The sequence below is a fragment of the Limanda limanda genome, chromosome 12 (genome assembly GCF_963576545.1).
Source record: "Limanda limanda chromosome 12, fLimLim1.1, whole genome shotgun sequence".
NCBI lineage: Eukaryota > Metazoa > Chordata > Actinopteri > Pleuronectiformes > Pleuronectidae > Limanda > Limanda limanda.
In genome coordinates, this window is record NC_083647.1 from 12,788,990 (window position 1) to 12,808,662 (window position 19,673).

At 42.3% G+C, this 19,673-nt stretch overlaps 1 protein-coding gene across 1 annotated transcript; it reads right to left on the minus strand.

Annotated features, from left to right (window-relative positions):
- Positions 1–303: 303 nt before the first annotated feature.
- flvcr2a (FLVCR choline and putative heme transporter 2a) lies at positions 304–16,811 on the minus strand. Its single transcript, XM_061083157.1, has 11 exons — positions 16,747–16,811; positions 13,807–14,471; positions 9,227–9,368; positions 7,560–7,700; positions 6,892–6,959; positions 6,460–6,563; positions 4,205–4,315; positions 2,551–2,656; positions 2,350–2,461; positions 1,638–1,702; positions 304–423 (listed from the first exon to the last, which is right to left on the minus strand). Exons 2-11 carry the CDS (start codon positions 14,425–14,427, stop codon positions 349–351), a joined length of 1,545 nt encoding a protein of 514 aa, XP_060939140.1. The 5' UTR covers positions 14,428–14,471; positions 16,747–16,811; the 3' UTR covers positions 304–348.
- Positions 16,812–19,673: the final 2,862 nt, after the last annotated feature.

The following is a 19,673-nucleotide window of genomic DNA, read 5'->3' on the forward strand; positions in this document are numbered from 1 at the left end:
ATAGATCATTTACAGAAGTTGATTTGTTGAAAGTACAAAAATCACGTTGTTGTGAATAGACGAAAAAAGACGCATCACTGTGAAAGCGTCATAATGAGCTGAACAATCAGGATGACTTGTTTGATTCCACAGTCACAGCAGTGACCCTGTTTAATATAAGAGTTGACTGTGTGCTGGTGTGTGATGTAGTACAGTTCAGTTGTACAAAGTATTTTTAATACGCCTTATGTCTATGTTGAAGTTTTAGAGGCATTTTTTTACATTTAAAATGTCCAGTGTGTGTGTGTGTGTGTGTGTGTGTACCTTTGCAGGTGTGTGTTTTAGTTTTTGTGAGGTTGTGGGTTCATGTCAAGACTGTAGTTGCCAGGGGCCTCTGCGCTCTGTGGCCCCGTAGTCCTGCGCCGATGACTCGGACCCTGTAGGCTGGAACAATAACTCGGGGGTCACACTGCTGAGGGGCCCTGGGGGGCTTGTCTTCCTCCACCTCCACCTCCACCATGAGTCTGCCTCCACCAAACTAACAGCCACCTAATACTGCTACTACCAGCCTGCTCACCTAAGAGCCGCTTAGTGAGGGACATATGGAGTACTGTGTGATATATATTATATGATATATATAGCCAATTTCCAGTCATTTCAATAGTCATTTCACTGTTCTTTTTTAACAGAACTGGCTCATTAATAAAACAAGGAAAGTATATAATTTGTTACTGTTTAGTTAAAAAAAATACTGGATCTTGCCCCTTTAGATGCACGAAGGTGTGGATCCAGAATTTTCTTGGTATAATTTGCAAGATAGGATTTTTTTTGTTGACATTTTCACAGATTTCTCAGTGAATACTTCATGGAACTTGGTGCAGCTTGATTAAATCCAAGGGGACTGTTGGGCCTTGGAGGAGGTGTGCACCCGACTGAGTGTCATTCTAGTTAGAACTGGAATTCCACAAAGGGCAAAAGGAAAAAGAGCAAGAAATCCCCATGCTTGTCAAAAAGCCAACAAGTGTGAAGTATTGTGCAGTTAATGTGTCATTCATGGTACAAAATTCAAAGGTGACTTTTTGCAGCTGGAGGCTTTTTTTTTTATTTCAGTGAATTTTATACATAAGCTCCTGATCTTTGTTTTAGATGGTTCTCCAATAAGTTTAAAAAATGAACCTGCTTCATATTTCTTAATAGTGGAATGTGGTCAGTTATTATCATATTATTATAGTGATTGATACGAATTATAATTACAGGTTTGTTTGACAGCTGTCAACTGCACCTATGTGAAAGTGTAAAAAAGAGCAATTTCCTGAGCATCAACCAGCCAAACAGGTGGTTACAGCAGAAGTTTGAAAACATGCTGTTAGTTAGAGTTGAAGAGCTGTCACACACAAGCAGAGACGTGTTTTCTGCGATCACCATTTCAGAGAAAAGGATGTTATGTCGTGAGTTCAGAGACAAAGTTTCCAGCGGAGCAGCCCCAGTGTTGCCTGGCGTGCATGTCTGCAGCCGTGCACTGCAGAGGGAGGACTGTAGCGAGGCAGCCAGCAGAGTGAAGTCAGCCCAGAGCCAGCGCGGTACCCTTCACATCCCCTCACCACAGGGATGTGAAGATCCCACCTCTGACTTCACGTAGCACACACAGATGTACTCACGCTCACTGTCTGCACCTCGGCCCGCAGGTTGGCCTTCTGCCGTCGGAGGTCGGCCTTGATGAATCCTGGGATGAATATGGAGGAGAGGTAAACGTTATGGTGCTGGTGGACTTTCTGTTAAACTGAAAGGCTGGATAATGTGAATAAGGTTGGATAGACCAATGAGGAAATTGGTATTCCTCTAGTAAATCAACAAAATCCATGGTTATGCACTTTAAAGCACTTCTGCATATGCTTAACTTTTCACACCAAGAAGCTGAGTTATTTTTTTTTATATACAGTCTACAATCAGTAAGTGCCTCTGTTATTAAGTGTGTTTTAGGAACAAAAACAGAAAAATCAGGGACGACACAGAAAGCTTTTCCAAGCAGGCCCATTGAATGCAGATCTTGATGAAAATAATCTTGATAATTATGAGTGTGTACAATTTGGATCAGATCGTAATAAAAATCCAGGTTTAGTCTGTTTTAAATGTGGTTTCATAAGGAGACTGTTGGGCACTGGTGGGTATATGTGCGCCATTCTACTTTGTCTTTAACACAATGTGATAATTCATTCATCCACTAGGGGGAGACTTTATCCTTCGAAACGACTTCCTGCATGAGTAACTCCAGCCTTGTAAAGACAATCAGCCAAGGTTTAAATAGTCACACTGCAATACTGAAATACAAAGTGCGTACGAAACAGAGGAGCAGTTGAGTTGATATCTCACCTGTCAATACTGATCCTATTAGTAGGAAGATGCACAGGAAGATATTTCCTCCAAAAGTGCCCCATTTATCGATAATCTTCCCTTGGGAGATGGTGAAAATGATTCCAAAGATCTGAAAGTAGTATAAAAATGAATGATTTCAGTGAAGACCCAAACCAACATTAGACTGTGTTTCTACAGATGTGGAAAAATGAGGGAAACCTGAGCGGAACAGTTGAGAAGCCCTGACGAGGTTCCCTCGGATTCAGGGTAGGTGAGCTCTACTGCAAACTCGAAGCCCAGAGGCAGATATCCCGTCATGAAAAAGCTGGGGACACATGACAGAGGTCAAATTAACAGCAACAATAAAAGTGTGTTGATCTGCAGTTAGTTATTCTCTAATATCACTGATTGTTTTGATCCACACGCGAGGAATAGTACAGAGCTCACTCAATGAGTGTGAAAGTTGTGCAAGTATGTATTGCTCTATAATAAATCCCGTCTGGATTTCAACCAGACAAAGGAATCACTATGGAAACCAGTTATGGGCATAATCAGCTTACCGTAAATAGCAATAATTTTTAAGGACGCAGCACGTGGACTTAGGAGTCTGAGGAGTTTGTCTCGAGAAACACAGAGAACATGAACCAAACGCAGACATTATGAGCAAAACAAGCTCAGGAGCTGCTCAGACCTGAAGATCTCACGTAAAACACATGTGATTCATTATCACCTACAGGTTGAAAAAATCTGTGATGATTGAGTCATCACACAATTCAAAGTAATCTTTTCTAAAAAGCTTGGGTTGAAAAGATCTCTGATGATTGAGTCATCACACAACTCAGAGTAATCCTTCTCTAGAAAGCTTTCTGCATTTTATCGACAAACAAAAGCAGCTCTGAGGGGATTAACACTCAAAGTGTTCAATCACAACTTCCAGATTCGAAAGATATAAGACTACAGCTGTGTGTCAGTTCAGGGGCTCCGTCCTTCAGAGTCTGTATTTGAAGATTGATTGTGTCATAGCGGTGCGACTCCCTCAATTTGAAGAGTCCTTCAAATGTGGCCGACAAATACGTTGTTGCATCTGTCCAAGGTTTTAACTGGCGGATCCTTCCCGACTCAACCTCAGCTACCACTTGCAAAAGGTAATGGTGCCGACAAGGGATGAGACGTCCAACGCTTGAGTATCACCCTTCAACTAAAATCCTGCTAATGCTACACATGGTAACAAAACAAACAAGGGGCATTAAATCTTTCCAGTTGTGTCCAACTTCAGCTCTGTTGCTAGGCAACAGAAATAATGGCAGGAAACACTGGTGAGGCAGATTCAAAAATTAAAATGATTTTCATTTCGGTTTGGCCCTCGTGGTCTACACGGCCCACAGAGACCACCTAGGCTGCGTAGACAACAATGGCCATGTCCTCCAAAGGGTGCAGCCCCTAAATTGAGACACAGCTCATATTCACAGTGACGATTTCCCTCTAACATCATGCTCAGGGTGGGAAGCTCAAATACGGTTATAAACAGAATGATGTTGTGCTGCTGTGATCCAGGTTTATAAGTCACATAAACACAGAGAAACTGTTTTCATTTCCCAGGTCCCTAACTGATCAGCAGATGAAAATACAATGAACAATTATAATACAGAGAAAGGGGATTTAAATTCAGCAGCTGAAGTTTTATTCTGGATCATAAAGTTGTTAATGATACCAGACACTTTGAATTCCTACACATCACAAAGTTTTTCTTTAAATAACCCAACTCATGCCAGTTAATTTGTTCCCTCCTCTTGAAGGTTGTCAGGTGTTAACTTCAAGCCCCGGCTGTGATGTTTAAGACCTCGGTGGCCTCCGCTCTTTAATGGTTACCTACCCTAAAATTCCGGCCGTGACAAACACCACCCACAGGTGACCCAGGTTGAGGGTGAAGGCGTAGACCAGCATGCCGATCAGCGTGAGGAGATACACAAGCAGGGTGGTCTGTCTGAAAACAGAGGGGACGGATGAGGATCATTGTATTCGAGCCACAACATTTACACAGAGTACACATGATTTGTGTGGTATACAGTCAAATACTTTTGTGACTATAAAGTCTCCAAATCCTTTGAGGGTTAATTTTAATCAGATTTGTCTTTAACATATTTAAGAACCTGGATCTTGTGACGGGGCTCTGGTTTCCTACATTCCTGTCCAGTTTGACAAAAGGTTTTTTCTTTTTTTTACTGTATAGATTAAAAGAAAAGCCATTTGGCTACCTCAGGGAAATTTCTCCTGAAATTCCACAGACTATATGTAAAATTATTTTATTCTTAAAGGTTTGTAAGCAAAAGCATCTCGACCCAATTTTAAACTAATATTTTGTGTAATAAGTTCCATATTGGAGAATAAAAGGAGAATAAACTGTTGACAGAAACACAACTCATCGATTCTGCAAGAAATCCATGAAGAGAAGAAAAACTCATCTGCACAAACAGCAGGGTTAAACTGGAGCGTGTCACATGACTCGTCCTTCTTCTCTTTCCTTAACATGCAGCTCTTCCTCTGCATGCATTCAATGTGCGTAGTGTGTTATGATAGACCCAACAAGCCTTAGTGAAGAGCCAAAATATATAACTATCCCCAGACTTTGGACGTAATAAAATGTTTTAGATCTTTTATATAACACTTTGGTATTTATACATTTTTGGGGGGGGGGCAAATAAATGTCCTCAGTATTCGCCTCACTTCATGACACTGACTTATTGCTCATTGAGGACGGTGCTTGACTATCAACACTCCTGGTTTGAACCCTAGGCCATCTGCCATCAACAAGCTGACTCTGGTCAAGTCTCTTGTACAACCACGCGTAAATCATTGCTGCAAAACGTTGTTAATATAACATGATCCTTTCACTCTCTCTCCCCACCTGGGACAATGGGAGCGAGAGGGTCAACAAAAGGAATCTGGGCCTAATTTCTGCTTTGACAGCGAAGCATCCTGATGGCATGTAGGGAATCTGAGGACCAAGGATTGTATCTAATAATAATAATAATTTGCATGGCACCAAAAACTCAGAAAATTTGTCAAAGTTTCGAAGTGAAGATGTGGATCTACTTGATCAAACCACAGGTACGGTTGGACAATGATATAAGTGATCAGATATATCCACTTTTCTTCTGTCATCCATGATTGCTGCAGTGGCACGAGGCCTGAGACGTGACCTGGAAGGACCAGCAGAGTAAACCCTGTCCCTTCAGATAAGCTGATAGCTATAGAACACAGTTCCGCTGGATTCTCATTCTTGGCCACGTTACACAAAACCTTTGATTCACTATGACGTTTCCCCCGTGAGAAGATTTGAAAGACATTCATGCAGGCGTTCGTGTGGTTTTAAAGCACAGCTAAGAGCTGCAGCAAACAAGTGAGGCTGTTGACCCTAAACTCATCAGAGTTCGTGATAATGAAGTGTCCAGTTTTCTGATGAGTTGCTTCACACACAAGAAGCCCTTGGGTTAATGACATGTGCCAATTAGCACATGTTAGCCTCCTAGCATTAGTCTTAGAAAGGTGGTGACATTGCTTCAGACTCGACAGGGTTTTTGAGTTTGTTTTAACTTGAGCAACACCAAGCAACTCTTTTTTTTTCTTCTTAAAATAGCATCTTCAAAATGAGTTTCGTAGTTCACTCACCTGGAATAGGTATAGGGCTGTTTTCACCCTGAACATCTGTTCTTGCATGTGTTATCAGCTTCAATGGTCAGAATCAGGCCCAGTAAGTTTCAAGAGTAACGCTGAACTTACTGGGCCTGATTCTGACCATTGAAGGTCAGTTAAAATGACTTACTGCAACTTTGACCTCTTTACTTCCTCTACGATATCTCACTACCGACAGCAAACTAGGTGGAGCGTCCAAATGGATCGCATAAAGACCAACAGAGCCATTGGTGAATATGTTCTCAATGGATTTGACTTGGAGATAATTGCGGGTAATGGTACGAGTCCGGTAGTGTGGAAGGAAAAGAAACTACAAGAAATTTAGGCCACCTGGTCCCTTCTTAGTGACTGGAGAAATAACATAAACTCAGTTTGGCGATGCTTTTGCTTTTCAAAGTGCACAAATGAATAATAATAAAACCATGTTTGTCTTACTTGTAGGTTTTAGTCTTGTCCAGCCAAATGCCACAAATGAGGGACCCCACCATGCCGGCAATGACAATGGTCAGACCGATCCTCCCAGCATTCACCTCTTCACCCTGAGATAAAAACAACGTCAGAAACATGTCTGGTTTTTCAGGCCATATAAGAAACCTACATTCTGCAGTTATCTCGTCCTGAAAGCTCTCAGTCAAAACAACCAGTGTGAGAGAATCCAGTAATCTGTGTGCGAGTCATGTGCTCGGCAGCTTTATTGCTACGAGTGTCGAAGTGAGTCACACAAACGTGGAATAAATGTGGTGGGAGGAAGGAAAAAAACAGAGAGAGAATAAAGACATGAGCTCAGAAGGGGAAACACGATCAAAGCTCATCCGGTTGGAAATAATGACAAAAGTAAGTGGGCAGGTTTTTTCCACTGGAACTTACAGGATAGTGTTCGATGATCATCCGGTTCAACAAGGTGGAGACAGCATAGAAGCAACCGACGTTCAGGCCTGCAGACAACAAATGGAAAAAGTCTATACTCTGAACAGATCTGTAGGGACCCTTCTAAAAATACCACAGACACCCTCACACGTCCAGTCTGAAGCAGCCACTGTGTCATTACTTTAGAAGGTAGCCTTTAAGTTTATACTGCAGCACATGGTGATCATGGCAATCAGCACTTCTTGGTGCAAACATCCCTATAAACACAAACTTCTGTTAAAACCCAAATAATCAGTTGAGGAAAATTCTTCTAACTGTGAGCCAATAACATCAACATCATTACAGATTGCCCTTTGAGCATGAATGTGACTTCTCAGAGTGACCTTTAGATCCAAGCTACACATGTGCAGTGCAGAAGAAGAAGTGTGTTATGATGACACATCCTCATATCCGCACACCAAGTATGACTCTATCAACGTCTACTGTTTGTTACCTTTCACCTCGATAATGCAACAACATCCGAGCCCGGTCAGGCTTCTGCTGCAGTAGATAGATAAACCCAAGAGGCTGGAGATCGGGCTGAGCTACATGTCACCACCAAATGTTCACACGGATATAATAATACCATGATTGGAACAATGTTTCTTGGTTAGCAGGGGGAAACTCACCGTAGCTGAGCACCAGCAGCATGAAGGGCTTGTTGCGCAGCAGCCTCATGATGGAAGCCTTGTACGAGTACTCGTCCGGGTGCACGTTCCGGGCCTGAGCCTGGGACTGAGTGGGAGGAATCTCTGGTTTCTCCTGAAACACTGGGAAGCACAGATTTCAGGAGGTTATGTGAATATTTAAGATATAAAACATTATAATCTGAGGGAGAGAAATGTGGAAGTGTCTCCTTTCAGCTCTTACAGACAAAAAGCCCATAGTGATGGTGGGGTGCGTGTGTGTGCATGTTTTATTACAGGAGTCATAACATTTGCACTATCATAGACGATGACCTCATTTTATTGAATTGTTTCTGACTCTATTCAAATTCTTTGTGTTTTTTCTCCTTCCTGAGACCTCAACCAGATTGTATCAGCTTTGATTTCATAATTAACTTTATAAACCATTTCTTAAATCCAAATTCAGAAAAAGATTTTTGTTGACACAGAGTAATAAGGTCTTTGAATAGAATATTCCCACATCATATAATGTCCCTAGATTGCCTTATCTTATCTGATCTAATTAATGTTGTTATCACAGCCTTGATACACAATCTCAGTATCCGGCAGTGATTCCGCGTTTGTGGCTTAGGAGGTAGAGCGGGTAGTTTGGTCCCGTCATGTCATCCATCTTTATATGTAACATATTTATATGTATAGTCAGCGCTGGGTTTATTGTGGGGGTCTTTTGTGGACTTTTAGCGCCAAAGGTTAATTATGGAATCCATCTGTGCTCTCTGTGGATCCATTTGTGGGTTCTTCAAATCCACAAAGCGACAGGTTCAGTCTAAAAAAGGATCAGACCCCCACTAAATTGATCCAGTCATCACAGAGAGAAACTGGAACGCACCAACTTGTGTCCTCACACAGGGTCAAGGCTGGGACTGAAGATCAAGTATCTTTATATTCCGAGCCCCTGAGCATCTTACAGAAATAAACGGTGACGTTTCACCATGTTTCTCTGACTGTCAGCGACTTTTAGTCCTTCACGGAGGTGAAAAAGGAGGATTTAACAGAGCTGAGGGGGAGAGAGGATGATTTCATAAAACACTCCTGACTCCCTGCGTGTCCGAACACATCTCTTCAGAAGCTGGACAATTACAGCAATTACCGCAGCTGCTCATCTAGTGGACTGTTACGCTGCAGAGCTCGTGGGAGAAAGCTCGTCTCTGGGAGATTCAGCCTTCGAGCAGTGCTGCCAGCAGAGGAGCACAGCGACGAGATGAGCGGCTCGGCAATGAAAGAATGAATCAAACTGTGTCAAACAATGAAATTTAATGTTGAGGAACTTATTCTAAAAAACTATTGGTGCTAAAGTCAAACAAAAATCTCATTGCAATGCCAATATAATATGTCGAATCTGATTAGCATCACTGTGAGGGACAAAGGGAGGTGAGGTAACAGCTTTCTCATGGTCTGGACCACTGGAAACCACAAACTGTCAAGATAACTTTATCTGCGTCACGTCTTTTCACAACCATGACTGTGGGAGCTGTCTGACATTGGAGGGGACATGCAGTAGGCTATTACTGCATGAGCGAGTCAGTGAAGAGCCCTGAGAGTTCCTATATACTCAGTGAGCCCGGGGACAAGAGCATCAGCATCAGCATCATCTTCCCTCGAAGACTTACCGATCACCACCAGGACGAAGATGAGGGTGGCCACTCCGGCGCTGATGTAGAACATGATTCTGATGTAGTGCGCCAGCTCATCCATGTCGTCCACATTAGGCACGAGGATGGGCGGGACCAGGAACCCGATGGCGATACCCATCTGCAGGCGAGAGGCGCTTAATTAAAAAAAATGACCCTGTACCTTCAGCTGACAACTACATATGCAGAAATACAGATACATACATTTAATTTAAACAGTAGTTAAAGTAGGATAAAATAAAAAAGAGAAAAAATTAAAGTGTGCACTTGTTAAATGAGTTGATGCTGCAAAAGTTCACATATAACTGTCATTTGAATCCTTGACGTCCGAGTGATGGTATACCAGCTATTCTAAATCATCGGAAATTCATGCATACTGTCTATTGCTTAATTTTTACATATGTCAGAAAGTTTGTGAAATACCTTTTACGTTCTTGCTGAGATTTGGAAAAGAAGAATGACACCCCTCACGTAAGGTTAAAGCAGATCACACTGAATATAGAGAGCTAGCCTCGGCTCACTGGCTCCATCCAAGGGTAACAAAATCAGCAGCCGTATACAGCAAACGAATTACCTCCAACAAGAAGGCTATGTTTTCATCAGCCTTTGTTTGTTATTTAGCAGGATTATGACCAAACCATTGGACGGATTAACATGAAACTTGGTGGAAGAGTGTGGTGTGGGCCAGGGAGGCACCCATTGATTGGTGCGTATGCGGATCAGGCAGGTGGGGACACCAGCCGAGGTGAGAGAAGGAAAATGGCAAAAAGACAGGTTCCTGCAGGAGGAAAAGCCCCGTGATGAGTGTCTGAAGTGAGCAATAAATACAGATACTGTGCATCAGACCTCTTCAGTCCAACTGGAAGGCTAGAATCCTCATGCTTTATAGATCTGCACTCGTTACCCTCTCGTCTATAACCTTGCAGACACCGTTAACACTTTGCTTTATTGACACTAGTTAGATCAGCTAGAGAGTAAACTTCCTCAATCACTGTCACACATCTGCTGTGTTCACAGCAAAGAAAACCTCCTGTGCAACTATTTATGCATCTTGGATAAGAAGACGGAGCCCTGATAACTTGTTAAAAATAGAAAAAGCATATTCACTCATCTAAATCGAGGATGGCCTCTCTTATGAAGTTATTCTTGCACCAAAACTGTTCAAATGTTTGATCTTCAAAGCTTCGCAGGCCTTAATGGAAATCCTGCCTATTTGTTGTTAACACAAACTATATCTAAACACCCAAAGAGAGAATATGTGAACTACTTCATCCTGAAAACTTGGAAGTATCAGAACGAGGACATCCCAGCCAAAAGGAATAAAGTCGTGGTGAGCGAGATAAACATAACAACAATGTGTCCCTTTGTTTTAAGCAGCGTGGAGCCGGACTAAAACACACAACAAGAACATTTGTGACAATGACCGGCATGCAGTGTTTGGCCTGGCTTAGGTGAGAGAGGACCACTTCAAATGCAGAAAGAAAAACTGTTTAGCTTCAGAGTTAAAAGAACATCAGAGGGGTTGGATGTCCTTTAGGGGTCTCTGTTTATGCATCGTGTTTGGGATGGTGGTGGGAACACAGGGGAACCATATATATCCTGTTAAATAGGAACTGTTGTGCTTTCGCAGAGTACACTGACTGATTTTATTGGCATGTACAGAAGGACAAATCTAGAGGTTAACCGGATTATGAAGCCAAATTATTCCCTTTGGAAATTGTTTCAGATTATATTCAATCTTAAAACTGTGTTTCACTCTGCTGCTGTGTTTAGTCCCTATGCGGAAGAAGAAACATTAAATATATGACCTTAGGTTTCAGGCGACTTAGTGACTTAAGCATATGTTGTAAAAATGTTGGAGCTTGTTCAGAAGGGGACATTTCAAACTGTAAAAGTCACCTGCAAACCCCCTGGTTGGGAGTACACACATCAGTGGTGGACATTATAATTAAGTCATGATTACTTAGTATAAGTAAGCAAGTGCTTGCTTTTAAATATACTTAAAGTGTGAAAAGTAAAAGTACTTTGTGAGAGCAGCCTATTCCCTAATGCAACAGTCACTAAGTTCATTCTTATGGTTGGCTGTCTGCAGTGGTCTCTTCCAAATCCATTTAGGATTTTCTTCACAAGTGAGTACTGCTGCTCTGATTGGATAAGTGGACTTCTTCTGTTTTTGTAATTAGTTACTTTCAAAAATATAATGTGAACATGTAATGCAGTACATTGTATAAATGTGGTAGGAAGTACGGATATTTGCTGATGTATGTAGTGGAGTAAAAGTGGAAAGTACCTGACAACAAATCAGCTTTAAGTCAAGTACAGGAACATGGGAAATGATTTAAAAGAAAAGTTCACTCCTTATCTACTAACCACGGTGTTGATGGAGGGGTGTGTGAGGTGTTTGAGTTCACAAAACACTGCTGGAGATTCAGAGGTAAACAGTGTATGTTGAGATATCTATGTTTTGTTCTTTATGTTATGACTATGTTTTACCTATATCCTGTGAATAAATATTAGCTGTATAGTCTATAGAATCAATAATACTACAACTGTTTCTTTTAATTGGAATGATGTATATCTTTTTGACTCAGACGCAGGGTCAGGCCTAGAGCATGACCACAGAAAGAGACAAACAGGAAACTAGCCGTTAGAAAAGTGTGTGAAGTTCATCTTGAGATTTGAAATAATGAAAAGCACGGATGCTCAGGAAAGGGAGAGGATGTGCCAGAACTAATACAATGAAGTGTTTCATGAAGCATGGTGAGAAAAAGATATGAAATCTTCCTCTAAGTCTAATCTGTTGTGTCTCTCTGCTGTGGCAGACTCCCTGTTTGACAAGGGCACAGTAGTGGGACACCTGGACGAATGGATTTTCTCTCACAAGTGATATGCTTACAGTATACATCTGGCCAATTGCTGAATTCCCTCAAAGAAAGGACCGCCTCTGTGTTAGACACTCTGTCTTTAAAAATACTGTGGACTTAGGATGAGGGCGCTTCTTCTGGACATGATCCAGAGAACATGGTGACGTGTCCGGCAGAACCCCAGAGACTCTCTGTAAGAATTGTTCTTATACAATAAACTTATTACTGTGAAACTTTTGAACATGGAACTTGTCTAAATTATTAACCTTTCCCATTTGAACCTCGAATCTACGAACACGCTATCTGGTCCAGATGGGACCGGGCTCAACATGCAACAGCCGAATCCAATACAACTGAAGATATTAGGGGCTTATATCTTCAGACGTGAGAAAACAACACGTCTGAAGATAACATGCCTCCACACTGCTCCTGTGCTGTCATACAAGTGTCCACAAGCCCTGACATTCATATTGGACCCAAAACTAGGTCATTTACACCGTGTTTCACGCCTAAAAGTCCACTAAGCAAGACGTTAGCATTTCTGAAGGTACCTGAATGCACCTCGTTGGAAGCTATCAGAGGACATTTAGGCTTTAAAACACGGTATAAATGACCTAGTTTTGAGTCCAATATGAATGTCAGGGCTTGTGGTCACCTGGATGACACCACAGAAGCAGTGTGGAGGCATGTTGTGTGGTTTTTCTATTATTTTTCTACGTCTGAAGCTAAGCCCCTAATATCTTCGGTTGTTTTGGATTCCTCTGCTACACTGTTTACCTCTCAAACTCCAACAGTATTTTGTGCACTCAAACACTTCACACGCCCCTCCATCGGCTTAGGGGTGAGTGAGTGAATTATCATTTTGGGTGAACTATTCCTTTATGTCCAGAAAGAAAGTAAATGTAAGTTCTTTGTTACATCCCACCAGTGACACGTAGGACTTTGTTTTGACTGACAATCATTCTGGACATTGAAGAAAAACCCTTATCCCTAACCACAGTTCACATCTGACCACTAACTTTAACCAAGACCTTCTGTTTTACCTCATCAGGACTGGAAACACAAACACACACACTCACACACACACACAAAGGCAATCACTCTGGTAACCCTCTTAATAGAACTACATTCAGCTGTATTTGCTTCATCTACCTGTCTATCTGGTGTGTGTGTGTGTGTGTGTGTGTGTGTGTGTGTGTGTGTGTGTGTGTGTGTGTGCGTGCGCACGTGCGCGTGCGTGTGTATCAAACTAAGTAACTAAACAAGCCCAAGCAGATTACTTCCTGAAACGAAACTAGGAGCTAAAACCAAAACTGATAAAGCTGATAAAAAAAACAACTTGCAATGCGAACTGTCTGTGAGAAAACCCTGAAACAGCATAAGCATGTTATGAGTGCTTGGTTCTGCAAATTAGTGAGCGTCTCTACAACTCTTCTCTCTGTTGTTTGAAGCCATATGTTTTCTACCCTGGCAGAGAGAGAGAGAGGATTAATAACCTGCTGACTCAGCAAGAAGTTTGACAAAAACAAGCCATAAGAAGCAAGGCTGAGTCACGCATCAAACAAGGCACATGTGACATGTAGCTTCCTCTATTTAGCCCAATGCCAATCAGATCAAACACAAGGAGGCTTGCAGAACACCAAACTCACACAACATGAGATGCTCTGAGTCCAGCAGGCACACACAGAGACACACCTGGTTTCCAAGAACGCCCATGGCACAGGCGGTGGACACCTCCTGCGGCCCGAACCACAGGGACGCCAGTCTGGAAGGGATTCCCAGGATGCAAACCGTGGCCACCGAACACACAAACTGGCCAAAGAAAGTCATGGCGAACATGTCGGGGTCGGCCGTGCTCGTCTTGATCCAAGCCCCGATGCAGTTGAAGGCCGAGCCCACCACCACCACGTCCCTGATGCCCCGGTTGTCCAGCAGCCACATGACAGGCAGGATGAGGGGGATGTAGGTGAGGAAGAAGATCATGGAGAGCCAGTCGGTGGCGAGGGAATCGATGCCGTAGAAGCGCATGAAGATGTCGCCGATGATGCTGTACTGCAGCCACATGAAGGCATTGCTCATGGAGTAGAGGCTGAAGACCAGCAGCATGACCCAGCGCCGCTTGTACAGCTTGGTCTCCATGAGCGGGTGGAGCTGAGCGGTGTCCAGGAGCGCCGTCTCCAGGTCGTCGAGGCTGTCACCCAGATACAGGGGGTGGCTGAACTCTCCCAGTGTGGTTTTTCTGCTCCTCGTCGGGGACCAGTCAGGTTCCCCGGCCTCGTCCGTCCGCTCGTGAGGAGGATCATCCTCAAAGCTCATGCTGCTCCCACTGAAACTCTTCAATCTTCTGTGGCACTTAACAGCTGGAAGGAAGAGCACATTTTTCTCTCTGTGTGTTTGCCAACCTGATCTGCCCCCTCCCACCCAGCAGGTATTTCCTGAATACTCCCCAGACACAGGTTGGTGTGCTGCGCTTAAGGTAGATATATATTGCTCAGGTGAATCTGGGGTGCAGTTTAAAAATAATGAGCGGTGTTGGAAATCAATGAGCCCTGTCGACACTTCCTCACGCACCTGACGGACGGAACGCCTGCTCTCCTAAAATGTGACATTTTGTTCTCTTTTGGCTTTAAACTCCTCCTTCCAGCTTGTCATAGCATCATGTTTTGCTTGACGGCAGACGCCCGAGGGTGAGACTAAGGTGGGACGGCCCAGGACGGTGACTTGAGTTTATTGTTAAACCTGTAAGCACATGACACACACACAAGGTTGCATGTGTAAACAGGATCTAAAGTCCGCTGCTCCCATCAATTTACAGGAATAAAGATTGAAATATTAACAGTAGACCAACAATCTGTCTTTCTTATGAAACTAGAATTGCTTGAGTTAGAGTGCCTACCCTCTACCCTTCTTGTAGAGAATGTATGTGCTTATTGTGGGGAAGGGACTGGGCAATGAATTGTGTAACTGTTTTATGACTGAGCCGAATCAACAAATTTCAACAAAACTTTAAAAATGCCCTATTTGTCAGAGCTAAGGAAAGTGAAAAAAAACATTCCTGGATCTGCCCCCCTGATCCGCACCAAAGTTTTAATGGTTCTTCCCTGACTCATACTCCATCCTCCCACCATGTATCGTGGTAATGTGTCCTGTAGCTTTAAATAAAAAGTAATACAAAATCCTGATCTTGTGAATTTAATTGTGGTTTTCACGGGGAGACTGTTGGGTCTTGGCGGAGGTGTGTGCTCTATTGAGCGTCATTCTACTTTTTATTATATTTCAAGTGTTTAAAACCGCTTCAAATGTTTGTGCTTGGCAGGAACGCATCCCAAATTACTCCTGTGCGGTGCAGTGGATGCAGTCCTGTGCAACTACAAGAAAACTAGAAGAATAAATATGCTGCATTATACATTTATCACCCCAACTATTACTAGCTGAATGCTTTCTTGCTGTGGCCATTAGGAGGACGCCTCATGTGATTGATTGCTCACTGCAGTCTGTTGTTCATTTTTACTCTGAATATGTTTTATCTTCACAGAGCATTAGTACTGTGTTACACTAAGGCCAATTCTTGGTTAACATATTGATCAAAGTATGCTCAACAAAATGATCATCTGGAAACTTTTATCTGAGAGCCTTTCCTGAGTTTATGGTGTTTTGAATGCCTTTGAATTCTCTTAAATCTAACTTAAAATCTCCTTTTTAAGTCTGACAATTGTATGCCTTCTCTGTGTTAATTTGATGCCTTGTGGTGGAGCACTTTATACTTTTAGAGTTTGGAAAGTGCTTGTTAAATTCAGACAATATAATAAAACAAGCTTCAGAGACATCAGCATGTCTTTTGGAAAGTAATAATGATCATTTCTGCTATTGTGATGAAGATAACGGACCGTTTCTGCCTATCTATTCATTATTGAATCATTAGTTGTTTGTTGTCATCTTAATGTTTCATAATTTGATATGTTTACATGGAGAAAACACCTGGGAGAGCACTGACTTGACTGTGGGTGACAGACATGAGCCAAGTTGCTGTTGTGAGGTCAGTCTCAGCGAATGTGTACTAAGATACATGGGTCATTTGTATAGGTTATGTTTATCTAGAGATGCTTTGAACTTGTTCAGGCCAAATCATTGTGTACAGTGTTAGTATATGCATACTGGACAAGGCAGTAGTGAGTGAGGTGCTGCTGCCTGCACGGAGCAGATCCATGAATAGAAGGAGTGAAGGGAGAAAGGGAGAACCGTCGCCACTGACATTATGTTTAAACTACAAACCCCAGATACACTTTAATGTCCTGTAATCTCATGTGTGCGTAAAGGACAGGAGTCATCCACACCAAAACAAATCGCGTGCGCAGTGTCGTGCCTGTGTGTTGATGCGTTATACGGTATTTTAGTAAAGTTCAGATACATGAGTTGTTAGGCACAGATCGCCTCGTTGGCAGCTACTTCCGCTAAAAACAGCGCAAATAAAAGCGTGAGTAAGATCATACAACCCGGTCATAACGCAAACTCGTGTCGCCGCCACTCAGTCAACAACTGAGCTATAAATAAACAAGTGTTATTCTCGCAGTAAACACGTGTCACTCAAACTGACAAACGAACAAACACACAAAGTGAGAGGAGCCGTGTGTTTACCTGCAGCCCGCCTCCATTCCCCTTACAGCCACTGTGTGTCTGGGAGTGTAAACTGGATCCCTGCCCTCCACCAGCAAAAGATGGCGAGAGCCCCAGCCGACACGTCATTTCCCCTCATTCACTTTCCACCAGCAAAACAAACAAGTTCCGAGACGACGGGCAACTTTCCCTCAGTAAACAAAGCTCCCTGTGTCTCAGGTTAATCTGCAGCCAACAGCAGGACTTCAATCAACATTCAGTCAAATGTGTCCGCAGGAAAAGTATCGATACCGTTTTTGTAACATTAATAAAGTGCAAGGTTAAACTTTTCTTTTATTTCACTTAATTTCAGTGAATAAATATTGCTATTTTTACCCCACTACAATTGCCCAGGTTACTTAAGTTACTGGTTTTAATTTTGTTTAAAAGTATACTCTGTGTTATTATATTTGACTCTTTTTACTCCACTACAATTACCCTGGTAACTTAAGTTGCTGATTTTCTCTATTTATTTTATTCTATTTTAATTTAATTTTTTTCCTGTATTTTTTGGGTAAATATTTTCTCTTTAAATATTGTGATTTTTACCTCACTACAATTGCCGAGATAACTCAAGTTACTGTTTTTTATTTTATTTTATTATATTGTATTTTATATCAGTCCATGTTACACAATTTTATTCTTTTATTGTATTTTACACTGTATCTATTTTTACAACACAGGTCAACTGCGCCTGTTTTTAAGTGTGCTATGTAATTAAACTTGACTTGATTTTTCACATGTATGAAAGAATTTATGAGTTTATAAAATGTTATCCTTTGTTAAAGATTAAACCAGAGGCTCCAGCTTTTTGTCACGCCTTTTCACACTAAAGCATTGAGGCCCAAAGAGGTAAATATATCCATAAATGCATATTAGCATAGCATAGAATGTTTATTATTTTGTACCCTATTAATCATTTGCTCCTCTGATTTATCTCTGTGATCCTTGAGTTTCGACCCAGGGCTCAACCCCTGGGTTGAGAATCACTGACTGGTAGAAATAGCTCCACCTTGATCCGCTACAGGACAATCCTTCTTAATCCTTCATGTACTAGTATCAACATCCAATAATGGAATATAGCTAATATATCAGTCCCTGGGGCCATGTTTTTCTGCAGAAACATCAATTCAAGTACATCTGGCTGTTCGAGCCTATGACATACAGTTGATCGCTTCCTTCACTCCTATTTCAAACCATCTGTCTTCCCTGTCTTGTGGACATTGTTGTCTCCTTTAGATGTAGGTGGACTCCTGTGCTGTTCCAATGCGTTTGTGAAGGAGTTGTATAGTTTCCTCAATGTACATGTCTGTGCATTCCTCACTACATTCAGATTCACATTGCTCTGTTCATATCTGGGTGTTTTGGGATGAACCATTTGCTGCCTCAGTGTGTGTTGGCTTGAAACGTACTAGGATGGGATGTTTGTTGAAAATTCTGATAAGCTTTTTCAAGGCAAAGCAGCTGTGAATATGTTGGGCTCTACAACATCAGCACACACACACACATTATCTCTCTCTCTCACACACACACACACAGGTTTGCACAGCTATCCTTATTAAGACTTTGCATTGACTTCCATTCATGTGCACAGCTTAACCAAAACCTCAACCATGACCTCAGAAATCAGGTTCTGCCTCATTAGGACCAGGCTCTGGTCGCCAGGTTTACCAGTCCTGACAAGGTCAGACCGTATATTATCAGAGGATTGTGGTTATCTGTTGGGCTATATCTCAAGTATTGGGTATTCCACCACTCCATCTTTGAGTCAAAGATCATTATTAGACTGTTTTTCATCACTTTTGTTTTTGGTACACTGGTCTGAAATAATACATTTGGCCCGAGGACGTCCAGAAATCCTAATGTTCTGTCCTGATGAGGTTTAATGTTGGATTGCTCTGGGCATCCAACATTGCTCCCAGACCTGCACGGACCTTAAAAGGCTCCTGGTCCTCTGCTTTTCATCAGAGTGGAGCGATGACGTGGGGTGGCATATTTGCATATTTGCACTATTCACACAATTTAACTATTGTCACACAATTTAACTATTGTTGCTCTATTTTTCTTGAGCTTGAGCTCATTATATATATTTTTTCAATATATACATTTTATTTTCTATTTTAAATGTTTGATATTCTATTTTATTCTATTTTATACTATTTCTATTTTTTTAAATAATTAATTTATTTTTGGTTTTAATTACTTGAGCATTGCTAGAAGTGAGCCTGTGACTCAAGCATTGCATTGCCAGAGACTGCTTAATGTTATTGTTGTGCATTTGATAATAAAAATCTTGAATCTTGAATGAGAGGTGGTCAGCTGGTGCTCTTTGGCAAACAGCCCACTTGTCCCATGAGAGGTTAATCCGGCCATGGGTTTATGTGAAAAAGTTTCCTGCTTCTAATGTGATTAAAAGTGGCCATTAAAACATTTCAGTGTGATTTTCTTTATGGGACTAAATCAAATAAAACCAGAGTATCTACTGCAGCTAATCTTTATCCACTCACCTGATTTCCAAATACTCCAATGGAGCAGGCGGTGGAAACCTCGTCCGCGCCGAACCACACCGACGCCAGGCGGGAGGGCATCCCGAGGATGAAGACCTGGGCCAGGGAGCTGGTGAACTGGCCCAGCATGGTCACACCGAACAGGTCGGGCCTGGCGCTGGCCACCTTGATCCAGGTCCCGGCGCAGTTGAGCGCGTTGGCCAGCAGCGCCGTGACGCGCAGCCCTTTCTTATCCAGGAGCCAGGTGACCGGGAAGATGAAGGGGATGTAGGTGAGCATGAACACCATGGACAGCCAGTCTATCGCGAAGGCGTCCACACTGTAGAACTTCATGAGGATGTTGCTGATGATGCCGTACTGGATCCATTGGTACGCGTTGCTCAGGGAGTACGCGCTGAACAG

Coding starts and splice junctions, on each gene's coding strand:
- flvcr2a (XM_061083157.1), bottom strand. CDS start 14,427: ATGAGCTTTGAGGATGATCCTCCTCACGAGCGGACGGACGAGGCCGGG. Junction 6,564..6,891: donor TGATCATCGAACACTATCCT/GTAAGTTCCAGT, acceptor TTTTTATCTCAG/GGTGAAGAGGTGAATGCTGG. Junction 2,462..2,550: donor TTCTCAACTGTTCCGCTCAG/GTTTCCCTCATT, acceptor TACTACTTTCAG/ATCTTTGGAATCATTTTCAC.